The following is a 21,997-nucleotide window of genomic DNA, read 5'->3' on the forward strand; positions in this document are numbered from 1 at the left end:
GGGGTTTCACCATGTTAGCCAGGATGGTCTTGATCTCCTGACCTCGTGATCTGCCCGCCTTGGCCTCCCAAAGTGCTGGGATTACAGGCGTGAGCCACCACACCCAGTCTGATTACTCCATTGTTAAAGACATCCAAATCTACATCTCAGAAACATGTATATCTATGAGGCCCCTGACTTGAAAGTTCTTCTCGGTGTTAAGTAGTCCACACAGAACAGGGTTTAAGACAATAAACCCTGTTTGTTGCCTTAGGAATAAGGCAGATCTGATACAGTTGCCACTCAGGAACTATGAGTCCTTGAGTAAACTTCTTAACTTCTCTAAGCCTCAGTTTCTCCATCTGTACAATGGGAATAATGCAAATAATATCTACTTTGATAAGTCATTGCTTAATAGAGTGCCTAGTATGTAGCCCTCAATGAAAGAGAAACTTGGGTTTTATTTTTAGTAATGATATCTTCTTTTGTAAATCCTCATCACCTATTTCTTTCAGCAGTTTTTCTTACAATTCATTTTAGTTTCCAGAAAAGTTGTTATTCTAAGATACAAACATGTATATAAATTTGAGTTCCTCCTTTTATACCAGCTGCTTTAAAAAAAAATATAGCTAAGAATATTACAGACACAATTAAATCCATTTGTGATAGAATGCTTCAATGAATCTTTCTATGAGATTTCTTGGGAATATTTTAATATTTTCATGCTCATAAACCTCAGTCCAACTCTATAACTTACTCCAAAAATCACAGTGAATGTGCTTGTTGTGCTATATGTCTTGTAATGACATTTAGACAGAAGCAATGAAATCCGATCTAACCTAGCAGTAAACGTGGTAAAGCTGATTTCTGTGTAAAGTTATCTGTTCCAACTTCTAGCTACCCCAGACAAGGAGCCCTGGGTAGTCTTGACATGAACTTAAAAGCAAGGCATCTCTTGAGACAAGAACCAGGATCTACAATCACATTTCAAACGAATTTATGCCTTCGAACTAATTGACTTGTTAACTATGCTAATACATTCATGTCTCTGCCTTTATATTTTTTCAGTAAGTAATGCTACAGAACTCAATGATGTGAGATTAAAGAGCAAAGAATCTAGAGATTTCTGTAAACCCTTTTTCTATAGGAAACCAGATTAGACTTCCAAAATAGCTGATACAATTTTTGTGCATCTCCAAGTATTTTATTTCTGTAGCAAATGTGTTGCTTCTTAGAAGACGGCTCTTTTAATTAGGCATTCTAGCCTAAGGGGAGAAAAGCTTCCATTTTCTCTATTTAGATAAGACCCACTTGAAAGTGGCAATACTAGATGCACTATGCAGTCTCATCTCCTACCACAGTTGTTCAAAATGTGAAGAATTAAGCAATAGCAAAGGTTATTACCTCTGAACTCTGTGCCTTCTGTCATTCCCAGGTGGTGCTGGGGGCCAGCAGGGCTTCCTGGGCTGCATCCGCTCCTTGAGGATGAATGGGGTGACACTTGACCTGGAGGAAAGAGCAAAGGTCACATCTGGGTTCATATCCGGATGCTCAGGCCATTGCACCAGCTATGGAACGAACTGTGAAAACGGAGGCAAATGCCTAGAGAGATACCACGGTTACTCCTGTGATTGCTCTAATACTGCATATGATGGAACATTTTGCAACAAAGGTAAGGCAGAACCCATTTCCAGAGCCACTTTTGTACATCTTTTTAAGCCCAAATCATCTATTTAGTGATTTTTCATATGTAAACAAGTGTGCCTTATTCTGAGGTTAAGATGATCAGAATTTTTCTTTCAACTTAGGTAGGAAGTTTCCAACCAAAATCATTTCCTAATCATCTTTGTTTGATAAGATGAGAGAAGCTTTGTGTATGGTGCAGAATTTCTTCCAGATTCCAGCAAATTATTCACTGCCTGAAACATTACAAAGACAGCCTCATTACATCTTTATGGTGAGGGTCAAAATAGGTGGCCTCCAAAAGGGGATTCAGGACTGACCCTCCCATGTTAGGATCTCCAGTAGATCGACTGATCAGTCAATTGCTGTAGTGAATCAGCCAGTGCACCCCAGTGGTCTTGATGCCCCCACCCCCTGCAGTTGCTAAGAGACTGTATCAAGCTATACTCACCAGAAAGCTCCTCTGGTCAGTCATTACCATCATTATTATGACTCTTACTCAGGATGCCTTTGAATGGCTCTCAGCCTAAGCTAAATGGCAGAAATATTGAAAAACCACATCTAATTGGTCAGCTTAGAGCATCTGTTATTACTTGGTTCTTTTAGTCTTGAATAATTCCTTTAATCCCGGCAGAGCCAATGAGCAGAGTACAAGAGCCCCAATGCATATGCATGTTATCATTTGAACTATACCCTGTGATCCTGCATGACCAGAAGAAGAAATTTACTCAACTGCTCTGTGGCTTAATTTCCCATATATAAGTGAGGGATGAAGAGAGGAGGAGCTGGTACTTTTCCTAAGCTACAATTGAAATGCCTGTAAATCACTCTTCTCTTTCTAAATGAATGTATAGCATTTGGGTAAAGTTTTCTGTGAACGGTTGATGTATCTCTGAATAAGAAGCTTTACATAAGTAGCCTATTCAGACTCTGATGAATACATGGAGGGTTGTTGACACTGGCATTATTCACACAAGATGCCACACACAGAAGGAGGAATTGTTCCATAACATTCTCTGTACATCCAGGCTACTCTCTGGCAGCGCTATAATATAAGCATACAAATTAGGCCAGACAGGGTATGAAAAATGAGCATGAGACAACAACAAAGGTGGAAAGGAACACCATAGTGGAATAATACCATACCACATTAACAGTGCTATTACAGTGCATTTTTCTGTTCAGAACAACATGGTTCCATGATTTTCCTGTGGCACACAATGGAATGGGCTTACAGAACACATTAATTTTGCACTTGTAGAAATGACAGTCTTGCAATTACCATTCATTGTGCTTGATGCTAATTTAATGCAGTCATTTCCTTGCCAAAGTAATGTCTGAATGCAATCAAGTAAGCACTAATGCCTGAGAGATTCCAGTACATAAGTACCAATTTAAAGAAAATCACCATCCCTTTATTTTTGGAGAGTTAGGTTAAACACAGTAGCTCACACAAAACCTCTGGAGGTTAATAGGCAATAGTCATGAATAGAAAGGCAGGGGCATATCCTCCCCAGTTTAGCTCACGTTGCAAATAAAGTTAAATGAATCCTGTGTGTTGCCTTTGACATTATTTCAACATGTTTACACAAAAGACATCTAAATATTTCCTTATTATCTGTTTAGCAGAATGAGTTTTCATTTAATTCAATTAGTGGCTTTAACCAAAAAATTTAAATAGAAGACTGCAAAACACACTGGAAACCATTTATGAGTATCCTTCTGAGTCAAGTACCTCCTTGACTCTTGTAGAATGACAGCAGTACTCTTTTGGAGGAGTCCCACAGCTGTCCAGGAAAGCTTTGTCTGTACTGAGGCAAGCTCCATCAGGGACTGGAAGGATCTCCCAGCCTGATGCTGCTTCTGCTCTGGACCTCACTCCCCAGGTAGCCTGGTGCCTGCACAGCAGTTCCTGTTGTGACCCCCACCTCAAGCTTCAGCCAAACAGCTCAGTCTCTATGAAGAGCTTTGGCATTGTCCAAAGAATGAGCTCTAGGCAAAGCCTTCCCTGGCCTTCCTTTGATAATATAGGTCTATGCTTGCAGATGTCGAAAACGTCCCTAATATTTTGCCAAGTGAATGAAGCAAGGCCCAACCTACCATACACTGTCGGATTACATGTTTATACAAAACAAAGCATACACACACACAGAGGTGAGGCAAACAAACCATGAGAATACACACCAAAATGTTAATTGTGCTTATTTTTTCCAGGAGGATAAAAATACTAGTATTTTTTCTTATTTTATTTTGCTTTAAGTTCTGGGATACATGTGCAGAACGTACAGGTTTGTTACGTAGGTATACATGGGCCATGGAGTTTGCTGCATCATCTAGGTTTCAAGCCCCACATGCATTAGGTATTTGTCCTAATGCTCTCTCTCCCCTTGCCCCCAACCCCACAACAGCCCCCTGTGTGGGATGTTCCCTTCTCTGTGTCCATGTGTTTTCATTGTTCAGCTACCACTTATGAGTGAGAACACGCGGTGTTTGGTTTTCTGTTCCTGTGTTAGTTTGCTGAGAATGATGGCTTCTAGCTTCATCCATGTCCCTGCAAAGGACATGAACTCATTCTTTTTTATGGCTGCATAGTATTCCATATTGCATATGTGCCACATTTTCTTTATACAGTCTATCATTGATGGGCATTTGGGATGGTTCTGAGTGTTTGCTATGTAAATAGTGCTGCAATAACCATATGTGTGCATGTTTCTTATTTTGTTTTTGCTTAGCTATATTTTCCAGTCTTTGCACAATGATGTATTTCCTCTAACATCATTATTTTTTCTTCTTTGGAAAAATAATAATAGGAGGCTGAGTTCCTACTCCAGACATTTGAGGGGTAACTATCTCTGGTCATAAAATATCTAGCTATTTATTAGATATTGTTGGACCATCTAGTCGTACTTTCTGCACTGGAGTAGCATAGTCAGGTGAAAATTTTATGTACTTATATTGCCCATGATAATCTCAACACATTTAACAATACATTTTAAAATCTCAATACATTTAGCAGAACTCATTTTCCACAAGCAGCTGAAGAGACCACCCTTCAGATGGGCACTGGAGGAAGGGCTGCCTTGTTGGGGTCAGGATGCATGAAAATAAGAACCTCAAGACACTAGTATCACACTCAGCTATGTAAGAGGCTCACACTAGGACAGGCTTGGGACCCAAAATAGCCCAGGGGGACAGATCAGTGAGGTCTTGCCCCTGTATAGTATTAGCCCATCCAGGAGAATGGTGGGCAGACACCCATACTATTTGAATTCTCTCTGTTTTTCTCTCCTTTCCTTCTCCCCCTCATCCCCATCCTCCTTATCATCATCCTCTTCTTCCCTTCTCCTCCTCCTTCCCTCTCCCTTCACTCTTTACTTCTACATTAATCCCTATCTCTGTCTCTGCCTCTCCATATTCCATACCTACTTTCCCTCTCTCCCTTTCTTTTGTTGGAGTGTACAGTTGAATGTGTAAATGAAATTACCGTATCTTGTCACTTCATTGAACTAGGAAGATGGGGCTGGATTTGAGCAGGTTCCTCATGATCATCTCTTCTGTTTTGTAGATAATGCACTGATACTGATACTCACTATTCCCCACTAATGGAAACCATACAGGAAGGGGACTTCCTCTAACCTCTTATCCAAATCTCCTTGCAGAACCCAGAACCCTTTTTCTTTTCTTTCTTTTTTTTTTTTTTTTTTTTTTTTTTTTGAGATGGAGTCTTGCTCTGTCACCCAAACTGGAGTGCAGTGGCGTGATCTCCACTCGCTGCAAGCTCCGCCTCCTGGGTTCATGCCATTCTCCTGCCTCAGCCTCCCATGTAGCTGGGACTACAGGCACCCACCACTGCGCCCGGCTAGCTTTTTTTGTATTTTTAGTAGAGACGGGATTTCACCATGTTAGCCAGGATGGTCTCGATCTCCTGACCTCGTGATCTGCCCGTCTCAGCCTCCCAAAGTGCTGGGATTACAGGCGTGAGCCACTGCGCCTGGCCCCCTTTTTCTTTTCTTTTCTGTTTGGTTTTGTTTTGTTTTGGGTGGAGTTTTGCTCTTGTCGCCCACACCGGAATGCAGTGGCACAATCTCGGCTCACTGCAACCTCTGCCTCCCAGGTTCAAATGATTCTCCTCCCTCAGCTTCCCGAGTAGCTGGGATTACAGGCACCCACCACCACATCCGGCTGATTTTTGTGTTTTTAGTAGAGATGGTTTCACCATGTTGGTCAGGCTAGTCTTGAACTCCTGACCTCAGGTGATCTGCCCGCCTCAGCCTCCCAAGGTGCTGGGATTACAGACGTGAGCCACCACACCCGGCCCAGAGCCGTTTTTCAAATAGATCCATAAAGATTTGAACACCAGTTAAAGTGTTAGCTCTCCCAGGGCTACTTGCATCTTTAGTAGGAGTGCTGACTGGGGAACATTTCATGGTTTGGAGATAGCACAAGGGCGTTCTGGCAACCCTACAACCAGACCATGCAGGCAGTCTCCTCATCTGTGAGCAGATAACTGTGTAGCATCCCATCTTCTCAACACGTTCACCAATGAGCAGCAGTTTAACTCAGCGGAGGTAGGTCCCTTCCAATCAAAATTCCTTGGCACCCCATTGGCTGAGGCTGACGGGAGAATCATCCCAGACTACATGGAAGGTTTAATTGTGGGTCTGTCATCCTGGGGACCAAATGGATAGTTGCTTGGTCATGCCAACGATAATTTTCTAACATTAAAACTGCTCCTTCTTGGAGAGTCAGATCCCAAAACACTCAGGAATTTTATAATTATCAGTGTCACTTTTATTACTAACCAGAAATTAGAAACATAATTTGCATTACACTCTCTGTGTGTCTTCTCTGTGTTTTTAAGCAAGAGGGAAAATAACAGACCTATAGCAGAGGCAGCAATTTCTATGTTTACCTTTCATGGTTGAATGCCATAGTAGATTGAACTCATGTCCACCTGGAACTTCAGAATACAACCTTGTTTGGAAGTAGGGTCCTTGCAGATGTGATTATGTTAAGGTGAGGTCATACTAGGATAGGGTGGACCGTAAATCCAACGAGTGTGTCCTCATAGGAAGAGGAGGGGACACAGAGACACACACAGACACAGAAGGAAAGCCATGTGAAGAAGGAGGCGGAGATCGGAGTTACACTGCCCCAAGCCAAGGAATTCCTGAGGCTACCAGAGGCTAGAAGAGCCAAGGAAAGATTCTTCCCTAAAGTTTTGGAAGATGCGTAGCCCTGAGAACACCTTGCTTTCAGACTTCTGGCTTCCTAGGAAAACAATACAAATGCTAATAAAAGTCTACCATCTTCTTAATTCTTGCTCTTAACAAGGATAGCAGCTGCTATTTATGGAGAACTTCTCTGCTAGGCAGTGTGGTAAGCTTTCTAATTGTGTTAGCATCATTTAATCCCCACCACAACCTGGTGAAATAGTTGCTATTACTGTCGCTCCTGGTGTACCAAGAAGGAGATGGTTGCAGTAACCTGCACCAAGGTGCACATACTAGTAAAAAGCAAGATTCCCTTTCCTTTCATTTTGTAGCAACTAAAAGCATAGCCTCTAGTCTGAAAGCTTTTTTGGTTATTGTGATTGAGTAAAAAGAAATTAGAATATTACTGGATGCAGAATTTATCATAAATATAGGATACAAGAATTCAACAGAGACTCCTTTTTTTTTTTTTTTTTGCCACATCTAGGTGTAAGGTTTATTCATTTATTGACTCATTTATTGAACAAACATTCATTGAACACCTTATGTGCCCAGAAGTCTTGAACATATAGTAGAATCTGACTACACTGAAATTTCCAAAGCATTTTAATGGTTTACAGATACAAAATCAGGCAAGTCTAGAATATATGATAGGAATACATGTGCATTGGATATCACCCAGGCTGCTGAAAACAGTTCTTCGTTATGATCCTTTCACCGAGCCAAGTTAAGCAAGAACTTATCATCAAGAGACACAAAGATATCTCCAAATTCACTCATCTGCACTTTTTTTTAACTATAAAAATGTTCATGTTCATATGTTAAACCAGGACTGCAGTTGAAAAATGTGTTTCTTTAATCACTCTGAAACCATTTTCTGAGTTAGGGAGTTCTGTTTTCTTCTCAAGCATTCATTTGTTTATTGCTTAGATAAAACTTGAAGAATAAAAGTCACGGGACTACTGAGTGACCAAGATTTGAATGGTCATTCAATCATTGCAGTGTTTCCATCCTTTGCAGTCACACAAATACGTGCCACCCTCCCTGTATTCCAGCTAAGTCTCCTGTTCTCCCTATGAGTATTGTAAAATTAGCTAATATTTTATAATCTGTATTATTAAGGTGGTAGAAGAAGTTGTTTATAGCAAATTCAAGTCCCAACCTAGAAATGATGATGGAATTAGATGTCAGTTTGAATCCATCTTCCTCACATACCTATTGTGGAACCTTAGGACAATTGTTTGTCACTGAACCTTATCTTCCAGAATACATAGTACCTACCTCTTAAGGATACCTTGAAAATCACACGGAATAATGTGAATGAATTTCAACATGAAGGATCTGGCACACAGAAGTACAACAGCAAATGTCCCTTTTCATTCTTAGCAGCCCTTTGCTTTTTGGTTTGTGTTTTTGTTTTTACTTAATTCATGTTGTCCTTTAATCCTTGCCTAATAGCTTTAAATGTCAAATGCCTAACTGGCATTATTTTGGTGATCCTTGAGTACTGGATTGTCATTTCAGTACTTCAGGAGCAATGGCAGTGTCATAAAATGTCATCTCTACTTAATTTTGGTCACAGTAAAAGTATTCTGAAGCCCTGAAGGACTGAGGAGTATGCAGAGATTCTGGAAGATGCAATCAGAAACAACACCCACTAGTATCCCACTGGTTTTGTGAATAGTGCAAGTCTTGGTGCAATGTATCCAGTCCTTTCAAGAACCAAGTTGGGTCACCTTAGTAATTCCTGCATCCCTTCCTGATTCAAGGCCCATCAGGAGACAAAAAAGCACTGATAGCTGCGCACACTGGCTCACACCTGAATCCCAGCACTCTGAGAGGCCAAGATGGGAGGATCATGTGAGCCCAGGTGTTCAAGACCAGCCTGGGCAACATAGTGAGACCTCGTATCTACAGAAAAAAACAAACAAAATTAGCCAGGTGTGGTGGCACATGCCTGCAGTCCTAGCTACTTAGGAGGCTGAGATGGGAGAATCAGTTGAGCTCAGGAGGTCAAGGCTTCAATCAACCGAGATTGTGCCACTGCACTTTAGCCTAGGCAACAGAGCAAGACTGAGGAAAGAAAGAGGGAGAGAGAGAGAGAGTTGGGGGGGAGAGAGAGAGAGAGACAGAAGGAAGGAAGGGAGGGAGGGGAGAGAGACAGAGTGAGAGAGAAGAGAGAGAGAGAAAGAAAAGAGAGGAGAAAGGAGGAGGAGGAGAGAAGGACGGAAGGAGAGGAAGAGAGAAGGAGAGAAAGAGAAGAAAAAATAGAAAAAAGAAAAGAAAGGTCACAGACTCCTTTTTGCTCCAAGAGACCTCAGGCTCAAGTCCACATTATACCTCTAAGGAAGAGACGATTTTCCATCTTGCCTCCTAGAGAAACATTTCTTGCTGGATGCGAGGTAGTGAGTTTGCCAAAGGGATTTTAAGACTGAACAAATTCTGTACCACAGCTCTCATTATGGAACAGGGACCAGAGTAGATCCGTGGTCTACCCTTTTAGAGCAGGTTGGAGAGAAAATTAATTAATACAAAATATATAAACAAGTAGAGAGAGAAGGAAGAGAAATGCTGGAAGTATGCATCTTAGAATTTCACCCCTGTGTGAAACCAGCTAAGCTGTTAGTGACAATGGCCATTTTTTTCTCAGGCCTACCTACCCAGTCTAATAGTCCCAGCTTGGAAAACACTTTCACATCAGTAGGGAGAGAAACTTTACACGGGCTTCTTTTTCATTTTCAGTTGGAACAGGAGGGTTGATAGATTTGGAGGAAGGCCCAAAGGAACAAGAATAGAACCCTTTTTTTCTCTTTTCTTCTTAGAGAATTATTCAAGAAGAGAAAATATCCCTTCTCTCTTAATATATTTCTTAAATCTTCAGACCTTAGGATGCAATTTGAAAGTATCATGATAACTGTGATGGTTAATTTTAAGTGCCAACTTGACTGGATTAAGATTACCTAGTGTTCCATAGTGAGCAGGTCTATGCAAGCCTACCTCCAAAGGCCAAGGGAGCTGAAAGGCCAAAGAAAGAGTCTGACAAAGCCAGTTTCTCAGAAGAAAAAAACAAATTGAATAGGGACTTACCAACAAAAGCCACGTCTCTGCTATCTACAAGATGAGACGGTGGATCCCTTTACCCCTTCAGACCCAGGGCTTATATACCATAGAGAAAGGGTCTACATGCTTCAGAAGCAAATTACCCAAGAGCAGAATTAGTGGTAAACAGTAGAGAAGGTAGAAAACTTAGTGGCATTCTGGAATTGGGTTATTCAGAAGCCAACGTGGTGGATTAGCATCCAAGAAGGAGCTGCTTTAGCCCCTACACCTAGAAATCTGTAAAGCATTACTTTGAGGTGTGTCTGTGAGGCTGTTTCCAGAGAACATTAGCATGTAGGTCTGAGTGGATGAGGTGACGAAGAGCTGCCCTCAGTGTGGGAAGGCATTATCTTATCTGCTAGGGGCTGCAGAGAACAAAAACAGAGAAAAGGTGGTAGTGTCTATCTATCTAGTAGAGATGAGATATACTGTTTTTGGGCAACTCCAGGCTCCCTAGCCTTTGGGCTGCAGAACTTATACCAGATTCTCATGCTGTTGAGCTTGGGCTAAGAGTTACACCACTGACTTCTTTTGTTCTGAGGCCTTTGGACTTGGACTGAACCACACCACTGGCACCCCAGGGTCTCCACCATGTAGAGAACGTGTCATGGGACTTCCCAGCCTCCATAATTGCATGAGCCAATTCCCGTAATAAATCCCCTCTCATGTGTCTGTATCTATGTAGCCTATTGATTATGTCCCTCTAGGTAACCCTAATACCGTAGCGCATGAAAGTAATCTGCTTTCAAGCTTAAAAAATAAAGACAGAAGGAAGAGCCAAAAAGTCAGAAAATATTTATGGATGAAAATCCATAAGTGGACAGAAGTCCACAAACATGTATGGAAAAAGAAAATAATTTGACTTAATTCCAAACAGTCAAAGCTGCAGAGATAGCTGCCAAGTTTAAGTGGCTTTGCTATAGAATTTTGTGGTGATAAAATAACATTCCCCCTAGCTAGAGGTTCTCTTTGGGGTCCCAGATGTTTGAGAAAACCTGGTCAATTAACCTTCTTAGAGAAAGAGATTTAAAAATTCCGTGGGGAAAAAGCAAATCCTCTGTAAAATTTTCTAAATGTAATACAGGACAAAATGTTTGGATTTGGCTTTGGTCATAGGATAAATAACTTTTATTTTTCAAGTGTGTGCCCTTTTCTAATCCCTACCAGTGTGGGAACACAACTGATTTTTTTTCCTGAGTGTTTTATTTGTGTATGCTGTTGAATGTTTTTATTTCCTGTTCTTCATCAATGATCAGCACTCTAAATAATGTGAAGTCCACAGAAATACCACTCTTTATCTTTTCCCACATATTAGTTCCATGACATGAGCTGAAACTCTATACATTCCTTTTCTTTTGTGAACCAAAAAGGAACCGGTCTGATAAATTGTCGTGAGGGTTTTGCTTTTAGATTGCTCACATGTTTGGCTGCCCTGCCAGCAGGTCCATTCACCAATGTCCACGCTGCCCTTGAGTACTCCATCACGTCTATGGGCCGTGAAGACCTGCCTCTGACATGCAATTTCTTCACTTCACAACTGCTTTGCATGCTTATCATTTCCAACAGGCAGCTCTGGCCTTAGAAACTGGGCTCATTCCAGGCATTCCTTGGCTACAGAAAATTTACTTTCTTAAATGATCAAGCCTCAGACTGTAATCCTATAGCTTACCCATTTTATAGATCAACCTGGCTTTGAAGTCACTCACGTATTTTTACCTTTATTAATTCCAACTGGTTATAATAGTATTTGATTTAGATAAATAGGCATTTTATTTTTTTCTAGTTAAAACCAAATCCTGAGGAAATAAATTATGAAGAGCTAGTTGCTCTCTCCGAGCCATCCTTTTCTTGGCATTTTAAATGTATTACCTTCATTTTCTCAAAAGGAGTGGGCACGGGATATAGTGAAATGTTTAACTTGACTAACAATATTTTCTAGCAACTCTTCCAAGGGATATGTTTACTAAATATAAGGTGGCTTTTACAGTATTCAAGTTCTATAAGGCAAAGACTCTCAGTTAAATTAAATTATTGGCAGTACAATTTAACATCCTACATTCTGTGTGAATGAAGTAAGTTCAAGCAGTTTGATCATTAATAATTTTATTCCTTCAAATACACTGAGTACAAGTTTAGTGAAATATGGGAACATGTACTAAGAGTCTGCTGTGGGGGAAGCAGTGGATTGCCAGCAAGGAAGGACAGGATGAATAAGACTAGGCTGGGAATGCAATGGAGGAGATAGAACCAACTGCAACATACAGGGAAGCAAGGCAGAAGGCCGAGTGAGGGACCCCCATGGACACCTTCCAAGTCTTGTCCAAGGACAGCATGGCAGATAGTGGTGGGTGGCACCTAATTCTAAGGGTGTGATTTGGGGTTAAGGGAGAAGACTCTTTGGAAAACATATATCATTAAAGCCTAAAGACAAAAGTTTTAAAGCATTGTCTTTGAAATAATACAATTGATATTTGCAAGAAAAACTTTTTTTTTTTTTTTTTTTTTTTTTTTTTTTTGGGCAGCCTTTGAACTTTGTTGCCCTGGCTGGAGTGCAGTGGTGCAATGATGGCTCACTGCAGCCTCGACCTCCTGGGCTCAAGTGATCCTCCCACCTTGGCCCCCAGAGTAGCTGGGACTACAGGCATGCGCTACCGTACCCTGCTAATTTTTTAATTTTTTGTAGCAACAGGGTCTCACTGTGTTGTCCAGGCTGGTCTCAAACTCCTGGCATCAGGGTATCCTTCCACCTCAGCCTCCCAAAGAGCTGGGATTACAGGCATGAGCCACCATGCCCAGCCTACTTATTTGCTTTTAATATTACAAAATTGAATTGCTTTAGACATTAATAGTGGACAAAATATTTCAGGATTTAGATCAGCTTAACTATTTTTCAAATTATATTCCACCAGCCAAAAATATTCCATGAGACTTTGCCTACTTTAATTTCTAATATGAAAACAGTAGGGAATTTTTTCCATTTTTCAAAAATTTATTCTAACAATTAATATGATTTTCTCAAAATACACATGTCTCCTTGAAGTTTTTTCACTTACACCCACCTCCAGATAATTTTATATGAACCTAATGGACACCTTCTCCTTGAGTATTTCTACCTTAAAGATAATTTTAAAGATACAACTTCAATGATAGATCAACAAATTGATACGTAAACTGGGCACAGTGGCTCATGCCTGTTAATTTCAGCATTTTGGGACACTGAGGCAGGAGGATTGCTTGAGCCCAAGAGTTTGAGACCAGCTTGGGTAGCACAGTGAGACCCCCATCTCTTTTTAAAAAAAAAAAAAAAGTTTAAAAATAAGTTGACATGTAAATAAGTTTATCTTTGCTTTTTGTTAAAAGAGGTCTAAAAACGTATTTTTTATCAACTTCAACATTATTAAATTTTGTTTCAGTATTTTGAAGTTTAGACCTTAACTAATGCAAATTCGCTTACTTTAGACTAGTACAAATGACTTATGATTTACCTACTGCAGTGGCCAATCTCACTTCCTGTGCTTCTCCCTAGGGAGTTAGGTCAAGTATAGCCTACAGAGAAATACTAAATTCTAGCCCTTCTGTGAATCATTTCTCAGCAATCCTCAAAGGCACCAAAATGTTCTTTCACACCTTCTATTTCTTTCCACCCTGGATTTATGACCAGAAACACAAACAACACTATTCTAAACTAATTTTGTTTAAAGAAAAGAGAAATGTGTACTTTTTGAGTTTATCCCAATTAAAGAGGGAAGCTTATATTATATAGAACAGAGGAACAAGAATAACTTGAATTCCAATTTCAACCTTATTAAAAACCAAAGTGAACAATCCTAACTAGGCATTCTGTTTCTTTATAAATTGCACTAATTATATAAAATTCATTATTCACAAGGCTGTGAGGATCAAATGAGCTGATGGGTGTGAAAGTGCTTTGAAAAGCATTAATGTTATAAAATGCAAATTATTATTAAGTTTATTAATCACTCAGTCAGAGGTCCCAAAGTTGAAAGCCTCTTTAGTGAGAATCCTGCAAAATATAAACCATTGTCATTCAAAAGCTGCCAGGAAATCCTAGACAGAACTTTTCTATCTGCATTGTTAAGTGTTGCCATAACCAACAGCAAAAGCTTTTCCCTTCCAGCTGTTGACATTAGTGCTTGCCCGTCTCTCTGTACAGCAGTGAGATGGGTTATCCAGAAGTTCCATGCTCACAACAGTCCAGCAAGACTTTAGACCTCAGAGTTATACCAGTTCATGACATGCAGTGCTGTATTCATAGTCAGCCAACCCTTGAATGCATGGGCCTGATTGAATTTCTGTCTCTGTCATGGAATTGGCATGAATCATTTTGCCTGGAACATCATTAAAGCAGCAAACACACTTGAGATTAAATAAGAATGGATTCTAAAACATCCTCTTGAGGTTGTTATTGAGATGGTTAGCAAATCATGTTGGTTCCTTGAGTATCTTATAGAGTTTCAAGAAATAAAAAGCAACTGCTACATAGTAGAAAGTGCATCTAAAATTTTCCTCTTATCCCAGGTGATGAACAGTGTCTCTGCATCCTGTGCCCCATTACTAAAGATGACAACTCCTGTTCAGATGAATGAGTCTAGATTTTTCTCATGTCTAAGCCAAATGTAACCCAAATATTTGAACAAGTATTTTAGTTTTCAGAGATTAATTTTTTAGTTTTCAGAGATTAACAAGGATATAAGTAAAATGCTTTCTAAAGCTTTACTATTGAAGTAATCTGATTTAAATCCCTTTTAAATAGGTCTATTTTAGCCTGTTGACTTTTATATTTCCTTAATAAATGTCTCTTGTAAAGGAATCCTGTTAATTCAGTTAAAAATATAAATTAAGTCATGTAAGTCAAATTAAACCAGTAGATCAAGTTGTAAATTTAAAACAAGTTTATAATCACCCTCCTCTATTAACTAAGTTAAAGTTATCTTCTGTGGCCTCATACAACAACCTCCTGAATCATAAACCACATGTGGTTATGACAAACACTTAATAACTTCTTTAAAAATATCAAGGACTATTCCAAAAAACTTTTATTTCTATTAGTATAATGAATTTATGATTACTCAGACTTTCAGCTTTTGCACTAACATTCAAATGTCATTGGGTTACTGATTTCAACACTTCTTCAATTACTCTAAATGGTTAAAAGTTCAGGAAGCCCCTTTTGTCACAAAATCAAAGTGTGTCATGGTTAAAAGGAATATTTTATTCATTCACATTCAACTGACATTTTATTAAACATTTCCTGTTATGCCGGGCACTGAACTAAGTGTGCTCACATAGTTTACCTTATTTAATCGTCACAACATTCAGGCATTGATATAATCATCTTTATTTTCAACATGAAGAAACTGAGACTTCTAGAGGTTAAGTTTATCATCCTAAATCACATTGCTAGTAAATGGCAGATTGAGATTGGAATCCTAGGTCCCTGACCCCAAGCCTAGTGTTTTTTCCACCGTATATACTAGCATAATGTCCTCTTTATTACACACTCACTGGATCAGATCCAAGCTGTGTTCATGGAGAACTCAGGACCCTGAGGTCCTCTTCCTATTTGAGCATTTCGGATAACTGGAAAGAGTTCCCTCATCCTGAACCATCATCTCCATTAAAGTTGGAAAATGTCTCCATGAAGAAACAGTGGGTGTCTGGCTCTGGGTTCAAATTCCTGTGCCTGTAAGAACTCAGAAACACCTATGCACCTTCAAAATCCCCAACTCTGCGGAGACAAGGCAGAGCACCTGGCCTAAGTGTGACACAAAAGGGGTATTTAATAGCTGATTCATTCCTTACTCTTCTGTTTTCTTTACCAAAGTCTTAATGGACCTTAAAACTGATACGCTCAGAGGAAGAGGCTGACACATGGTCAGTGGTCCCGTTTGCCATGGCTATTCTCCCAATGCCGCAGGAGGCCTTGAAAGATGTTAGCCTTGCTTGTTGTCCAATGTAGAATGGCAAATTAGTGAGTTCCTTGGATAACAGATAATGCAGCTTGCCTGGTGTGTCCTCTTTCTATCTTATCACCCTGATGACTCAGGGCAGGCCTAAGTCCTAAAAGTTCTGAAGAAGTTTCCCTTCTTTCTTTGCCTTTCTTTTTGAGGCCCTCTCTGTGTGGTTGAGCAAGGAAACATACACACACACACACACACATACACAGAAAAACAGAGCCAGGTGTGAACTGGACCTGTCGGCTTCCAACGAAAAGTCTCAGATAACAAGATATTTCTTTGTGTTTTTAGGGCGCCACCCACACACCATATCCATGCTGTTGTGTTAATAGCAGAGACTTCTCTCTCTGAATACATGAGGAGAGGAATAAAACAAGGGACATGACCAAATAAATTCTTCCGACATGAGAGACCACTTTAGATTGCCTTATTACAAAGAAGGTGATTTGCGGGGTAAACACAGGCCATGCCCTGTAAGTTTTCCTGTTGATGAAATTCATGCTTTGAATTACTGATTGATGGCTGCTGAAGGATGGCAATTTCTCTGTTCCAGTCTGGAGATCGCACTATGTATAATGAGCTTCTGATGATGGAAATTCTAAAATCCAAACAAAACATGGAAACAATTTTTTAAAACTCGACATCTATTTCTATAAGGAGCTAGGAGGGTGGGTGCAATTGGTCAGCTCCAGCTGTTTCCTTACTTTTACTGCAAAGTTGTTACAAAGAGGAATTCAGTGTACAGCTGTGAGCTTCAGGCCGCTCAAGCTACTGCATTACACTACATGGCTATGCTCTGATCCCAGCACGAGCCTTTTTTCCTCTAGCCAAAGGATAATGTAAAAATTATGACACAAATAAAATATTTATCTTCTAGGCACGAGTAAAGGAATTCACAAATCAGGACCTAGCCTGCAAGCATCCAAGAGTCTAGAGCAGGCCCCTCTTTTTTATAAAAACCAACCATATGAAAAAAAGCTGCCCTGCCCCAACTTCACCCCCTACCCATCACAGACCACACCATCACCCCACCATCCCCGCATGCATGGTAGTGTTGAGACCACACCATCACCCCACCATCCCCGCATGCATGGTAGTGTTGAGACCACACCATCACCCCACCATCCCCGCGTGCATGCGTGCACACACACACACACACACACACACAGACACACACAAAGCCACCCACTACCACTGCAGTGGGGAATCACTGATTTTTTTTTTTTAATTAAACTTTTAGAGAACCCATGAGTTTAGATGGAAAAAATCATGGGAGAGTAGGAATAGTTTAAGGAATGTGCTTGGAGACCAGCCACTCTTCACCCAAAATGATTTCCTTTGAACTTCCTGACATGTTCCCTTTCTGTCCTGCAGCCTATTATTCTATTAGGCCATTCTATTCTGTTAGAGCATCATTTGAATCAGCAGGAGTGGGTCTGGGAGGATGGTGATACCATCTCTTTGATACCTCAATGTGGACGGAAATGAAATGGCCAAGTCCTTACCCAGAAGAGCTGTCCTGAGGAAGGAGCATTGAGTTTGAAGGGAGGGGCCAGGTGTACTTTAGGAGGGGGGAAGACATTGGACAAGCTTTGAGGAGATAGTTAAGATGACTTCCGTGGAAACAGAGAGCTGAAGCCTGTTAGTAACAGACTGGAAGGAAGAGGCAGCCAAAGATACCCTTTTCTTCGCTGATCTTGCCTTAAGCCAGCAGGTCTGCACTGGCAAAAAGAGAGGAAACTGTCTTCCTCTCCCCTCTGGCAGTTTCTCTTGCTGCTAAGATGCAGAATCCAAGCTAATGGCATTAGTGCTATAATTTGGTTTCACTACTAAATAATCTTTAGTTATTGATCTATGTTAGAATATTGTACTGTTGGAAAATGTATTCTGAGTTCCTAAAATCAATTTATATTATTATAATGTATGTGCCATACTATCATTATGTACATAGTATTAGCATATATAGCATTTCATTCCCTTGAAACCACTTGATCTTCATACTCATCATTTAAAAATACTGCTTCATATTATTCCACCCAGTGGGTTTACCAAAATTTATTTAACCTAAATATTTCACAATAGGGAAATGGCAATTTCAATTTCTGTTCTTAAAATTGTTTTCAATTTTTTTATTGTAAATAATACTGCAGTAAATGATTTTTGCAAGTGGCATTTCAGTATTTTACATTATTTATTGAGGATGGATTGCCAGACATGGAGAGGTAGAGTTAGAGGATATAAAATGCCTAGGCTTTTCATATAGAAAGCCAATAAGATTTTCTAAACACAGTGCCAGAGTACATGCAATATACACTGAGAATGTCTTGTTCTCTCAACACTACCAGCAATGTTTTTCTTTTTTTATTTTTATGAAGATAATAAGCTAAAATGATAATCTATTTGCCTTTGTTTCCTCCAAAATCCCTAGAAAAGGATTTCAAAAAAATTTTAAAGGTACGAGTCAAATCTAAACAAAGAGGACAGCAACATTTAGAAAGACGGCAAGCAAATGGAGGAATAACACACTTAGCAGATAAAGGGAAGCCAACCCCTAAGCTGGCTGAGGGAGAAGCTCAAGAGCAGGCAATTATAAAACAGCAGCTTTTATAAGGAACTGACTCCTGCAATTACTGTATTAACTCATTCATGAAGGTGGAACCCTCATGGTCAGGCTCTGGTGAGAGCCCTCTTCAGGCTCAAGAGCCTGGCTCCCCTTCTCTTTGCCCTTCTGCCATGGGATGATACAACAAGGAGGCTCTCACAAGATGCCATCCCCTCTATCTTGAACTTGCCAGCCTCCAGAACCACAGCCAAGACATTTCCATTCATTGTAAATTATCTGCGGTGTTCTATTATAGCAGCACAAAATGGACCGAGACAGGCTGCTATAGTGGACTGCCATAGCAGGTTCTGTTGCACTAGAGGGCTCAGAAATGGGTAGCCCCTGGCACCTAGAAAGATAGACTTAAAAACAGAAGGATCAGCTAAAAGTTTCTATATGAAGTCGATCTTCTCCTCACTCCTGCAGCTGGGCAACTGCCCCAGAGCCAAATAAGGCAGAAGACCCAAGGTTTAGTGTCTGGAGGGGCTTCCTTTATCTCTTGAAGATTTGGAAGATTGTGTTTTCCAAGAATGGCTGCCACAAAACACTCCTGACACCTGTGCTTCCAGAGTCAAGTCACTGCTCCATCAAGACATGATATCTAGTTTTCCCCTCCAAGAATCTGGACAGCCCTGGGACTCGCTTAAGCCAACAGAATATGGCAGAAATTATGCTGCCTGACTTCCAAAGCTAGGTTTCAGAGCCAAGGTGACATGTGCTTTGGGAACTGGGCCATGCACATTGAAGCCCTGATTGCCCAGGAAAGCAGTCGACTGCCCTGAGGCCACCATGCTCAAGGAAGTGCACTAGGTTACGTGGATCAGGCACATGGAAAAGCCTTGAGATGACCTCAGGAGATAGAGAGAGGCCAAATTTGTGATTCACAGAAACCATTAGAGATAATGAAGTAATTGTTGTTGTTTTAAACCAGTAAGTTTGGGGAGCAATCTGTTAGGTAGCAATAGGGACTGGAACAGAGAAGATGAGTAATAGTTTTTTAGTTTTCCAAAAGAACTTACTCTCCAAGTATTATCTTTGTTTTTGCTAAAATCCTTTGTATTAGTCAAGGCTCTTTAGAGAGACAGAATCAAGAGGAGATGTATACCTATATCTATACCTCTATATATGAAAGGAGATTTATTTGGGGAATTGGCACATGCAATTATGGCAGAAGTCCCACAATCAGCCCTCTGCAACCTGGAGAAACAGAGAAGCCAGCAACATGACTCCGTCCAAGTCTTAAGGCCACAGAACCAGGGAAGCTGATGGTGTACCTCTCAGTGGGAGGCTGGCGGCCTCAGACACTGGGGGACCACTGGTACAAGTTAAATAGTCCAAATGCTGGAGAACCCAGAGTTCTGATGCCAAGGGCAGGAGATGTCCCAGCAAAAAAAGAAAAATAGAAAGAAGAAAAAACATGCATTCAAATCATTTTGTAACTCCTAATTATTAGGACTGATAATAAAACAAGACTCCAGATTTCAGACCTAGAGAGCAACCAGTATAGACTGAACAAGGAAGATGAAGAGCTCTACGGGGACTATCTTTGTCTTTAGTCTCTTTGGGCTGTGCTAAGGGTTGAATGCGTCCCCCAAAAAGCATGCACTGGAAATGTAATCTTCAATGCAGAAGTGTTGGGAGGTGAGGCCTAATAGGAGACATTTAGGTCACGAGGGCTCCACCCTCGTGAATGGATTAATGCCATAATTGCAGGAGCTTGTTAGTTAGAAATATGAAGTTGATGCCAAAAATAGGATGACTTCTGAGGAGTGGGAAGTGGGGAGGTGGAGGGGAGAGACTACTGTTATGTGTTTCAAGGCTTACAGAAACATTTGAGTCCTTTTTTTAAAATGTGTAAATTTATGGCATACAAAGGTAATTTTGTTGCACGCATGGATCACGTAGTGGTGAAGTCAGAGCTTTTAAGGTCTCCATCACGCAAAGAAAATACATTAAATAATCTCTCATCATCCACCCCAACACCCTTCTGAGTCTCCACACCCTGTGTCCATGTGGACCCATCGTTTAACTCCCACTTATAAATGAGAACATGCAGTGTTTGTCTTTCTCGGTCTGACTTGTTTAATATAAAGTCCTTAGACTGTGTATGTCATAACATTCGTAAAAACTGATCAACTTAAATATTAAATGTTTTTTATATTAAATTGATTAAATATTAATTAATGATGACAGAAAAATGCAAGTAAAACTATAATAAAGTCATTTTTATTCCCCTCCCTCAAAGCCAACTGATAACAAAAAGACAGAAATGGATGACAAAACAAACAAACAAACAAACAAGCAAACACAAAAACCCTCCATGCAGTGAGCCGAGATCGCGCCATTGCACTCCAGCCGGTGGGACAAGAGCAAAACTCCATCTCAAAAAAAAAACCTCCAACAAAATATGACAGTGCTCATTGCCACAAACCACGAATTGGGAAGGATACGTGACACATGCCAACTACTTTGCAATTTGCATCAGAATGAGAGAGGAGGCAGTTAATTCATGTTTTCTTAACTTCACTCAAAGTTCAGCAATTCCTTTGGCTCTGTTTCAGTTTCTTCACCCTATTACTTTATTATGAAATATGACTTTATTTTTTCCTATAAAAGCAGCAGAGGTGATTGAGAGTTCTTTGCATTTTTTTTGGTGGTGTTTGAATTTTTAATAAGGACCACATGTGTCTTTCTAAAAATTAACCTATTTGTTCTCTTTTTTAAAAACGAAAATTTTTTTCCTCAATATGAATATACTTTTAAGGTAAGAGGATTTTCACCTAGTATTCTAAAATCACAAAAATAAATTTGTTATTTTTTTATTGCGAATATTTTTCCTAAATGGTTATTTTCAGATCAAATAAGAGGATGTTGGAAATACCGGCCTGACCATGCTGCACAGATTGAGAGGTTAGGTACTAAATTGTAGACTTTTAGAGGGAGCTAAAGATGTTAGAGTCCAACTCCACTCCACTCCCCACAGGTACGGGCCAGGGCCAGCCTAGCCGTTAGGTGGTGCGGACACAACCCACATGTTTTGAGAGGCCCACACGTATGTGTTAAGATTTCTTTAGAAATCAGAAGAATGAAAATGAACTTTGGGGTCAAAGAAAATATTTTAATATATAATATTAACACATTTTCCCTTGATGCCAACATTGTCATGAAATATAAATTTTCATAATTTTTTTTATGGAAGAAAGGGACCACAAGGGCAAGTGTGCCTGGGGCCCCTGAAAGTCATAATGTGACCCTGATGATGAGGACTCTGGGACCTAAAAAGATTCCTGTAATTGGTGGTCGCAGAGCCTGGGCCAAAGCTCAGGGCCTCTAACTCCTCCTCTGTGGTGCTTTCTGCCATGCTTTTCTCTGGCTTGGGAAGTCCACACACTCCATGGTCCAGCCCACACTCCTTATCTGACCTTATCTCTGGACGTCAGTCA

General features: G+C 40.3%; 1 protein-coding gene across 2 annotated transcripts in view; it reads left to right on the forward strand.

Annotated features, from left to right (window-relative positions):
• Positions 1 to 21,997, forward strand: part of CNTNAP2 (contactin associated protein-like 2) — a 2,310,676-nt gene that overhangs the window by 2,053,521 nt on the left and 235,158 nt on the right. For both annotated transcript variants that reach the window (XM_011941411.1, XM_011941412.1), the window contains one exon: positions 1,415 to 1,651. In XM_011941411.1, coding sequence (XP_011796801.1) covers positions 1,415 to 1,651 — 237 coding nt within the window. The remainder of the gene's footprint in view (positions 1 to 1,414; positions 1,652 to 21,997) is intronic.

Source organism: Colobus angolensis, unplaced genomic scaffold (assembly GCF_000951035.1).
Source record: "Colobus angolensis palliatus isolate OR3802 unplaced genomic scaffold, Cang.pa_1.0 Scaffold2, whole genome shotgun sequence".
NCBI classification, from domain to species: Eukaryota; Metazoa; Chordata; class Mammalia; order Primates; family Cercopithecidae; genus Colobus; species Colobus angolensis.